Source organism: Anomaloglossus baeobatrachus, chromosome 3 (genome assembly GCF_048569485.1).
Source record: "Anomaloglossus baeobatrachus isolate aAnoBae1 chromosome 3, aAnoBae1.hap1, whole genome shotgun sequence".
NCBI lineage: Eukaryota > Metazoa > Chordata > Amphibia > Anura > Aromobatidae > Anomaloglossus > Anomaloglossus baeobatrachus.
Genome location: NC_134355.1, coordinates 651,811,144 through 651,822,323, shown reverse-complemented (window position 1 = coordinate 651,822,323; position 11,180 = coordinate 651,811,144). Strand labels below are relative to the sequence as shown.

At 39.4% G+C, this 11,180-nt stretch overlaps 1 protein-coding gene across 1 annotated transcript; it reads left to right on the top strand.

The window, feature by feature from the left end:
- Nucleotides 1-2,701: 2,701 nt before the first annotated feature.
- LOC142297368 (serine/threonine-protein kinase SBK1-like) lies at nucleotides 2,702-10,947 on the top strand. The gene is made up of 3 exons (XM_075341596.1): nucleotides 2,702-2,819; nucleotides 9,293-9,495; nucleotides 10,339-10,947. Exons 1-3 carry the CDS (start codon nucleotides 2,702-2,704, stop codon nucleotides 10,945-10,947), a joined length of 930 nt encoding a protein of 309 aa, XP_075197711.1.
- Nucleotides 10,948-11,180: the final 233 nt, after the last annotated feature.

Below are 11,180 nucleotides of genomic sequence, written 5' to 3'. Positions count from 1 at the left end.
TTCCTACAATATACCCCAAATATCTGATGGTGAGGCCATACCTACCAGAGGACTTGGAAAAGGTTTATTAAAAAATAAAAAAAAAAAAATTGTTAAAGTGTGTGTGTGTGTGTGTGTGTGTGTGTGTGTGTGTGTGTGTGTGTGTGTGTGTGTGTGTGTGTGTGTGTGTGTGTGTGTGGTTTTTTCAGCATGTGCTGTCACTGCTATCCACATGGCACACGGATAGCAGGAACCTATATACTCACCCGTCCATGGTGCTGCTGTGCCCAACGCTGCTGCTTCCTGTCCAAGGTGCAGTGACTATGCAAAGAGCATAATGAGCAGGCCCAGAAGCAAGTAACAGCAGCGGCAGAGACAGCAGCACTGGAGACAGGAGAGTTCAGAAAAAGCATTTTATTTCACAGACACGCATTTTCTCCAGTACGTGTCACACGGATTAAATCAGTGTATGGTCCACATGACAGCCGTGCTGCCGGAGAAAAAAAACGGACATATCTACATGTGGAGCACAAAGACACGTATGCTCCACACATTCCATGTGAAAACACAAACGTGTGCACAGACCCATTGATTTTAATGGATCTACGTGTGCCAGTGTCTCAAGTACATGTGAAAACAAATGTCACACGTACCGGAAACAGACGTGATATTTACTATATACAAAAATGCAGTGGCATCGCTGTATAAAGCATAAGCGATTAGACAATCACAGGATAGTACTCCCCTAAGTACTCCCCTACTATAAGTAATTCTGAGTGCCACCAATAAAGCAGTGATGCCCCCATAACAAATAATGTCCCCTGTAGACACCATAGATTGTTTTGTGGGTTCAGGTGATCACTTCTCTTTGGTGACCTCTCAGGATAAAGAAAACTTTGGTCATTGTCTTTAAAAAGCCGGATGCAAATTTTCGCAAGGCTTAGGGGTGCTTCACACACAGCGAGCTCACTGCCGAGATCGCTGCTGAGTCACGCTTTTTGTGACACAGCAGTGACCTCATTAGCGATCTCGCTGTGTGTGACACTGAGCAGCGATCTGGCCCCTGCTGCGAGATCGCTGCTCGTTACACACAGCCCTGGTTCGTTTTCTTCAAAGGCGCTGTCCCACTATGACACAGATCGCTGTGTGTGACAGCGAGAGAGCGACAAATGAAGCGAGCAGGGAGCAGGAGCCGGCGTCTGACAGCTGAGGTAAGCTTGTAACCAAGATAAACATCGGGTAACCAAGGTGGTTACCCGATATTTACCTTAGTTACCAGCCTCTGCAGCTCTCACGCTGCCTGTGCTGCCGGCTCCGGCTCTCTGCACATGTAGCTGCTGTACACATCGGGTTAATTAACCCGATGTGTACAGCAGCTAGGAGAGCAGGGAGCCAGCGCTAAGCAGTGTGCGCGGCTCCCTGCTCTCTGCACATGTAGCTGCATTACACATCGGGTTAATTAACCCGATGTGTACTGTAGCTAGGAGAGCAAGGAGCCAGCGCTCAGTGTGCGCAGCTCCCTGCTCCCTGCACACACAGCTAAGCGGTGTGCGCTGGTAACTAATGTAAACATCGGGTAACCATACCCGATGTTTACCTTAGTTACCAGTCTCCGCAGCTTCCAGACGGCGGCTCAGTGCAAGCGCAGCGTCGCTTGCACGTCGCTGCTGGCTGGGGGCTGTTCACTGGTCGCTGGTGAGATCTGCCTGTTTGACAGCTCACCAGCGACCATGTAGCGATGCAGCAGCGATCCTGACCAGGTCAGATCGCTGGTCGGATCGCTGCTGCATCGCTAAGTGTGAAGGTACCCTTAAGTAACGAGATGGTTGACAGAACATTTAGACAAACAGTATGTAATTTTCTTCAGTGTTTTGGATATTTTAGTGTCGTTTGTCATGTAAAAACCGCATTATGCGAGAAAAATGCATCTGAAAAAATGTTGGCCAAGTCAACAATTAGCAGACACTGGAAAGAACAAATTGTGGCCTCCACCCAGACGTCCTTTATACCTGATCTGCTCATGAACTTCCCATACAATAGACTGGTGATGTAGGGGAGATCTTCATTACCATATGACTAGACGGCCATTTATCCCATTGTCTATGGAAGGGGTAGGAAGGGCCATCTCTTGGTCAGGGTGTCCTGATAAGACCATTGGATCACTGTACACATTTGTGATGTGAATCTTTCCTACAAGGTCTTCATTGCACCCAACTCCTAGAGAAGTGACTTCACTAATAGTGAGATTGCTGCTCTCCGGATACATTGCATCAGAATCAACTTGAGAAAACCCAACTGACTCTACATTGCCCAGGTATGATTTACTCTATAGATGAATATTTACCAAACCCAATGATTTGGGACCATCTAGTAATCTAGTATGTATGGTGATATTCCTGATCTGACACCGGGGAGAATTGGGACAAGAATGGGACTTATTGGTTTTAATATGTCTCATCCTTTATTCTGGAGATGAGCAACCAATGGTGATAACAGCTCATTCCCCTCTCCCCATTAATCGCTATGTAAAAGGTCTATAGACGTCTTCATACTGAAATCTTTCCAACCCTCGGCCAACTTGCAATATGTATAGTGTGTGTGAAATTGTGATATTCATTCTGTACCGCTCCAGTTTTGGATTTTACAGCAAATGTCATCTCACATCTCGCATTTTCCTTTTCGTGATAGATTTGATGTAAAACAAAAACCATACTAAGCTACAATGGAAGCAACTGGATCATTTCAGCTCCCCAAGACCAGCGAGAAGGATTTCCAGATTTTGGAGACTCTGGGCAGCGGCACCTACGGCAGAGTGGTCATGGCTATGGAGAAGAAAACCGGTGAGTCCAACATTACACGTGAGAAGTAGTCATTTTTTATGGCTTCTTCTAAAGTCTATTCAATATTTCTGAAAGCCATAGACACAATCATACAGTTTTTTGTAAAAGTTACAATTTTGTATAAAGTTCAAATCCCATTATATAATATGAAAACCAATTTTTTATTTATTTTTTCTGGATGTGCCCATTTTAAAGGGAAAACCAATTTTTACTTTCCCATGGTCATTTTAATTAAGAGCCAGAATATTTTTTTTTTCTTTGGTCATCGCTATATAAGCACTTTGGTATTTCTGGGGGAGTTACATTTGTCTGGCAGCGTTTGGGGATTTATATAAATCACTAAACTTTTCCTAGAAAAAAAAAACAAACCATTTGCCAGTTTTAAGTTTTCTGCCCTTCATATCCTGCACCAAGTAAACACTGGCAGATCTACTGTGGGGGGGTTCTTTAATTTCTCCCCATATTGGTGTTAGGCAATACGTTGTATGCACCTAAATACTCTAAACTACAATTCAATAAAAAACAAAAAAAAAAAAAACCTCATACAGGTTTATTTAAAATTTCTTGTAAGTGTAGGAGGATGTTTTTTTTTGCAGGAAAATTTAGTTTTAGCTTTGTTTTCTGTCTAGCACTATTTATCCTGTAAACAGTTACAAAAAAATACTGTCATATAATGATTATTAAATTATAATATAATAAATTCCATATAAAATAGATATAATTTTATTTATATGTATAATATATATTTTAATATATATTTATAGTGTTCAAGTAACTGCAGCCAGATGAAAAATCAGGGTTGTTTTTGTAAGCTACCAGATTAACCCATTCACCACCCGACTATTACAAGTTTTAGTTTGTTTTTTTCCTTCTCTACCTCAAAGACTCAAGAGCCATAACTTTTTTTTATTATGCGTTTATGTGTAATTATATATATATATATATATATATATATATATATATATATATATATATATATATATATATATATATATATATATATATATATATATATATATATATATATATATATATTACACACATACATATACACATATATACATATATATATAGACAAATATAAAATTATATATATATATTATATATTTTATATTATATTATAATTGTGTATATATATTGGATCAGGTTTATATTGAAGATGACATGCTCTTGGTGATGTGCGACCTAGAGGAGCTTTATACCTCCATTCGTCACCAAGATGGTATTAGAGCCACCTCTTTCTATTTAGAAATGAGTAATATGGAGACTGGCTTTACTGATTTTCTATTGGAATTATTGAACTTCACCTTGACGCATAATTTTTTCATCTTTAACAATGCTTTCTACCTACAGCTCCAGGGAACAGCAATGTGGGCGGCCTGTGCCCCATCATATGCAAATCTTTTCCTGGGGCTGTGGGAGAGGGAGCTGTTCCTCTCGGATGGTGATTCATCAATGGACCGGGTCATATTTTGGGCCCGGTACATTGATGATATTTTCATCATCTGGAGGGGCAATGCTGAAGAATTAAGGATATTTTTTGAAGCTTTAAATGTAAACTGATACAACCTCCGCTTTACATATAAATACGACATGAAGGAAATCAATTTTTTGGATGTTGTAATAAGAAGAGATCAGAAAAACCAAATCCAAACGGATATGTTTAGGAAGAATACGGAGGTGAACTCTTTGTTACACGCGACTTCCTCACACCCCCCACAGATGTTTAGAGGGATTCCTGTAGGACAATTCCTACGCCTAAGGAGAGTTTGCTCCACTGATTCAGATTTTTGGAAACAGGCGGATCTTATGAAGAAAAGATTTCTCGAACGGGGTTACAGTAGGAAAAATATCAACACAGCCTGCATTAGAGCAGGCAACAACAACAACAGACAAACCCTACTGTACACCAAACAGGACAAACAGAAAAAAGAACAAGTCAGATTTATTACAACGTTCCACTCACAATGGAATGTAATGAGGAAAAGTATAGAGAAATTCTGGCCGATTCTGCGTTCAGATTCATCCCTTAGTCAGTATCTTTCACCAAATCCTAGTGTCACAGCTAGGAGGAGCAAGAATTTGAAGGATATGCTGGTCTTTAGCCACTACCAACCTACAAAAAAGCCAATTTTTGACCTTAAGATACGAACTAATTGGGGCTGTTTTCCCTGTGGGAGATGCGTGGCCTGCCCTAATATTGAGCGAGCCACGTCTTTCCCAAATTCAAGTGGACAGGTGACGTATACCATCACACACCATATTACATGCACTACAACAGCTGTAATCTATCAGGCCACCTATCCTTGTGGGAAAATTTATGTGGGTTTGACTACACGTGCCCTAAAAGTACGTGTAAGGGAACACATTCGTGACATCATAGCGGCGGAAAATGAGGACGACATTGAGTCACTTAAGACGATTCCGAAACACTTCAGAAAATTCCATCAGTGTGACTCAACACAATTGAAAGTCCGCGGCATTGACCATGTCCCTATGAATATTCGTGGAGGGAATGTGGCCAAAAAATTGGCCCAATGTGAAAGTCGCTGGATCTGGACCTTAGATACCATACATCCAAAAGGGTTAAATGAAAACCTTAGTTTTACATCATTCCTGTAAAAAGTTTCCCCTTGGTTTCCTTGATGTAATATTGGTCTCTGCATTTACAACCTATGTGCTTGTATGTATTTATATGCATATATACGTAGATGTGTATCCGTGTATATATACATATTGTATGTATATGTATGCACATTCTATGTATTGCAACATTTTTCTCTGTCTTGTTTTTATCCTTCTGATCATCAGTACATATTTGGCAGGGATTTTCTCTGTTTTTTAAAAGGGTTTTTTCATATTTTATTTAGTATCTCACTAAACCTCTTTTTCTTTTTATAGTGTTTTCTACATCATGATGTTTCCTGCTTTTTTCTCATCCAGCCTATGATTACTCCCAGGACAAGAGTTTTTTTCATATCATCGGTGGACCCAGAATATACTTTGAAAGTTATATTAGGTCAGGAATTTGTTTCAAATTTGATCGCATTTCATATATCTTTTCAAGAATCATTATGTTTTAACATATTTATAATATTTATTATTCACATTTATTGCACTATTTCTTGTATGTGTATGCACTCTGTCCATTTGCCACTGTCTTTTCTTCAGGTCGCATTCACTTTCTCAATACATTTATTTATTTTACACGGATCTCCTTACACATATTCATACACTTGTTTTCACCCCTACACTGCAACAATTATAGCCATACAATTTTTTATATCTTTTTCTATACAGCTATATTTAGTTGAAGAAAAAACTTAGTTTATACATTTTATACACTTTATTCAGTGAGCCTGTTTTCTCACATTTTATCACTTGCTTTTCTTTTTTCCTTTGTTTTTCATGATGCTTCTCTTTTATATGTATGAAAGATTTTTAATAAGCTTGCAGGGTTGCATGTGTATATATATATTTTTAATATTTACACCATGTATGCTTTTTGTGTATACACATGTATATAGGTATATGTATATATGTATGTTTTCTTAAATATATATATAGGAACTATTTATCTTAAACTGATGAATTATATTCTTTTCTATTTGCTCCGATTAATGTATATATGCATTCCTTGTTTGCTCTGACTAATGTATATACTCCCTGGGTAATAAGCACCAGTTTATAATATACTTCATGTCTTGGTTTATCCGGATCTACAGCGCATGCGCGGTCTCCGGACAGCGCTCACGCAGTGGGCGTATCTGTATTGTCCGAGCTCCGTACTCGCCCCTCTGACATCATCGCGTCACGTGACCTTTTTGTCACGTGTGGCGGTGACTCATAGTGGGACGACTCCGGTTGCCAAGCGATGATGACGTGTCCTTTCTGCTTGGGCTCTGTGCCGATCTGCACAGCGCATGCGCCGTCTACTTGATCCGGATAGTGATTGGCTGGATCTTTACATAAATACACTTATCCTGCCGGTATGTCGCCACGCACCCCTCCCTGACGAAGGCTGACGCTGAAACGCGCGTCGGATGGGACTTGGCGCCACTCCAGCTGTGAGTATGTGTGCTTATCGCTAATACTTGATTGCCACCATTTGATGCCCTTTGTATTATTCTGTCTTGGGACCCTGCCTGAATATAATTCAATAATACTTGCTTGCTTCCCCTTTACTTCTTAACAAGGTTGCTTTGTGGCTTCTCCATAACGTTGCACACTTCTCTGCTCTCAGCTGCTCTGGTATGGCATCTTGTGTATCCTCCCTGTTACTACACCCCCTCCTTTTCTTCTACATTTTTAAGGGTATGTGCGCACGTTGCTTTTTACCTGCTTTTTACCTGCTTTTTTGCTGCTTTTTCTTCTGCGCTGTTTAATGCCAAAATGGATGTGTTCTTCTATTCAAGCAAAGTCTATGGGAATTTGGGTTTCTTGTTCACACTATGTTGTTCAAAATGCTGCCTTTTTGTGGCAGAACTTTGGTCAAAAACTCAGCTTTGCAGTGCAAAACCCAAATGGCAAAAACAATTGACATGTTGCTTCTTTGAAAAGCTGAGTTTTTGACCAAAGTTCTGCCACAAAAAGGCAGAATTTTGAACAACATAGTGTGAACAAGAAACCCAAATTCCCATAGACTTTGCTTGAATAGAAGAACACATCCATTTTGGCATTAAACAGCGCAGAAGAAAAAGCAGCAAAAAAGCAGGTAAAAAGCAGGTAAAAAGCAACGTGCGCACATACCCTTATTGTTAAATAAAGATTTTTCTTACACTAATTGCTGCTATCTGATCTTTTTGTGAGTTGGTTTGTGTGTTGACATAGATCAGAATATCCATTGTATTTATGAACAAGTGGGTGGTGGAATTTTTTCCTTATGTTAGGAGACCACCTTATTACATATAATTCCCATATTATTCATATCTTACCAAGGCCGATTTTTGGTGATTATTAATATATAATATATACATATACACATATATACATATAGACAATTATAATATAAAATTATAATTATATATTTTATATTATATTATAATTGTGTATATATGTGTATATATATATATATATTTTATATTATATTATAATTGTGTATATATGTGTATATATATATATATATATATATATTTTATATTATATTATAATTGTGTATATATGTGTATATATATATATATATATATATATTTTATATTATATTATAATTGTGTATATATATATATATATATATATATATATATATATATATATATATATATATATATATATTTTATATTATATTATAATTGTGTGTATATATATATATATATATAATATACACACAGACACACATAATATATATGTATAATAAACATACACGCACGCTTTATTTTCAATGGGACAATTTTAGCTTTTTTTTAAACTTTTTATTGATTTTATTAGTCCCCTTAGGGCACATTATTACTGCACTGTCCAATCACTTCTCCTGTTCAGAGGGGTGCTGAAGCATTACTGGGATCAGCAGAAGTGCTGCTCTCCTGTGAATGCCGGCTCTATGGCACCATTCACAGGAATAGAGTCATGACAGCCACAGGGGTCATCAGCTGAACACTCCCCACTTTCATGACAACCCACCAGCCATTCGCAATCGCGTAACTGGGCCACTGATTGTGGTGAGGAATACTGCGATCCATGCCAGACAGTGTTACATTCAGTTGTCACATTGAGAGCAGGAATTAACTGGTTAACCACAGTGGGTAGATCAGAGATCCCCAGTGTCTGTTCGCTGCACGTCGGCTGATCAGATCAGCAGAATCATGAGGGAGAAAACGTGGGTTGTGTGCGAGCCTGTATTAAAAAGACAGAGCCTTGGATGTATAGGTACTTCAAATGGTTGTAAAGGGTTTCACACATTTGAGGAGGACGTTTTCTTCATTTTTTCATCCCTATAAAAAAATTTAAAAACAGGTTTACAATATTTATTAGTCCTCCAAGGGAAATTTAACATGTGACGCCCTGCTCCCTTGCTCTACATATCACTCCCCATACAGCGCCAAATATTACAAATCATGGTTTGTACCTGACTAGCAGATTCCCACCAACACCAGCCCTATAGACACCTACCGCCATCTACCATTGCCCTACAGGGTGGCCGATGAGGAGCGCCATCACCAGCAGCCCATGGGCCTCTGACACAGCTGACAGCTGCATATCACGGGTAAAATTGCGAGGATCGGGAGGTCATCAGTACTCAGTTACAGCCGGGTTGTGTATAATTGCTCAGGCTCCTGCAGATGATCACACCAATACAGAAGCTGAACCGTGTGATCAGCATGACATAGGTCACTTAGTGCTCCAAAACTAATATGAGCTCAAGGAATATATATGTAATAAGAGGTTAAATACCAATATTTAAAATAAGACCCATTCTCTACTTCGTATTTGTTTTTGTTTTTAATTTTATTTCATCTAAACAATTTTTTTAAAATCAGGAACTCACGTGGCCCTTAAACTAATGAAGAAGAGGAAGACAAAGGAACAAAGTTTCCTCCATGAGCTTTGTGTGTCCATCACCTTATCGGGTCACGAAGGGATCATCTTCACCCACCCAATCTACGTGGACTCGGAGTATTTCTATGTCCTGACTCAGGATTTGGCCCCTGCTGGAACTCTCCATTCGCTAATCAAACCCAGTGTAAGCATTTCACAATCACAAAGTGTTTTTGAATATGTAGCTGTAGAATCTTGGGCAGAGATTTTTTTTTAAATATTCTGACGTGTGGTAAGGAGTGGCATTTCTCATTTTTACAGCTGATTTAGATACCTAGAAAAGTGTTCTCCAACCTGCAACCCCTAGTTCTTTCAAGACTCCTTATTGCCTCTTTTGGCACATTGCACTAGTGGATGCACAATCCCTAATAACAGTGTGCACCAACCCCAGATCATGATTTCAGTGGTATTGCACGGGTGGAATTACCATCTGTTCAGCTAATTAAATCACATATACAATTACTACAGAAATACAGAAAACATGCACTGTTGGTGGCTCTTGAGAACTTTAGTTGGGGGAACACTGAACTATAGAGTCAGTTGGAAATCCGTATTCTAAATTAAATTTACCACTCTGGGTTCTTTATTTCACCACTAGATAGTTATCAGTAAGGCACGTTCTCTGTATTTAGTAAAACACAGAATAGCCATCTTCTGCTATTCCCATTGCTTATCCCGTTCTTCCTTTGCACCACGTGACCGGAGTGGTTACTGGCTGAATTGTTGCAGTGTTTGCCGGGCAGACTGGAAGTCACTTCTCAATATAAGTGTAGAAGACACTGAACGAGGCTCTCAGACTTCCAGCAATAGATATCAGCGGCTTCCACCAGTCAGAGCTGTAGTCACAAAAGTCAAGAGGTGTTTGCTGTATGTAGTAAAATGCTTACCGATTTAGAGTGGTGAAAAACAAAGCAGAGCAGCCCTTCCTCTCAGTTTGCCACATTCTCTAATTAAGGCAGCATGTATCTAATGGTTTCTTCTTTTCCAGGTTGGAATTCCAGAAGTGATGGTGAAGCGTTGTGCGGTACAGTTAACCAGTGCATTAGAATATATGCACGATCACTCACTGGTGCACAGAGACTTAAAACCAGATAATGTGTTACTCATGGACAAAGACTGCTTCCATATTAAATTGAGTGATTTCGGCCTGACACAAGCCATCGGTACCCTCGTGTCATCAATGTCACACATCATTCCCTACATGTCCCCAGAGCTGTGTCAATTGCAAAGCTATGAAGCTTTAGTCTTGCGACCCAGCATGGATACATGGGCCTTTGGTGTACTTCTGTATGTTGCATTCACGGGATATTTTCCTTGGGAAAGGGCCGTCAAAGACGATCCTCTGTTCAAAGATTTTATCAAGTGGCAACGTTTTGGAAACCAAACAGCCCCGCCAGGACATTGGACCAAATGTTCCACTAAAGCACAAGAATTATTTCATGCCCTGCTCGCTGAAGACCCCACCATCAGGAGTCCAGTGACCATAATCATGAACTATCTTCACTTTCCAAGGGGAGAAGACATGCCCGACAACTCTCTGGAAACTGTTGAAGACAGTGTTGAGGTGGAAAATTTGGACAATAAATTCAGTCATTGAAGGAGAAGATGAGTGCATTGTGATTGAGGACCGAGGGGACATCGAATGCATCATAATAGCTGATGGCTCAGTGGAAGCAGTTTCTAGCTCCAGTAACACTGTTCTGGTTTTGTCTGACAACGCCGAACTTCATTTGGGATCTGAAGTGGAGATCGCTTAAGTCTTCCAAGGTAAATATGTTGAGAGCTTCTAGTCTTCCACGATACTTACTGTTAATTTGTCTTGGCTTCTAA

What these genes read in the sequence shown, in the direction of transcription:
- LOC142297368 (XM_075341596.1), top strand. Translation starts at nt 2,702, where the DNA reads ATGGAAGCAACTGGATCATTTCAGCTCCCCAAGACCAGCGAGAAGGAT. An exon ending in GGCTATGGAGAAGAAAACCG is followed by an intron (nt 2,820 to 9,292) that starts GTGAGTCCAACA and finishes TTTTAAAATCAG; the next exon opens with GAACTCACGTGGCCCTTAAA. An exon ending in ATTCGCTAATCAAACCCAGT is followed by an intron (nt 9,496 to 10,338) that starts GTAAGCATTTCA and finishes CTTCTTTTCCAG; the next exon opens with GTTGGAATTCCAGAAGTGAT.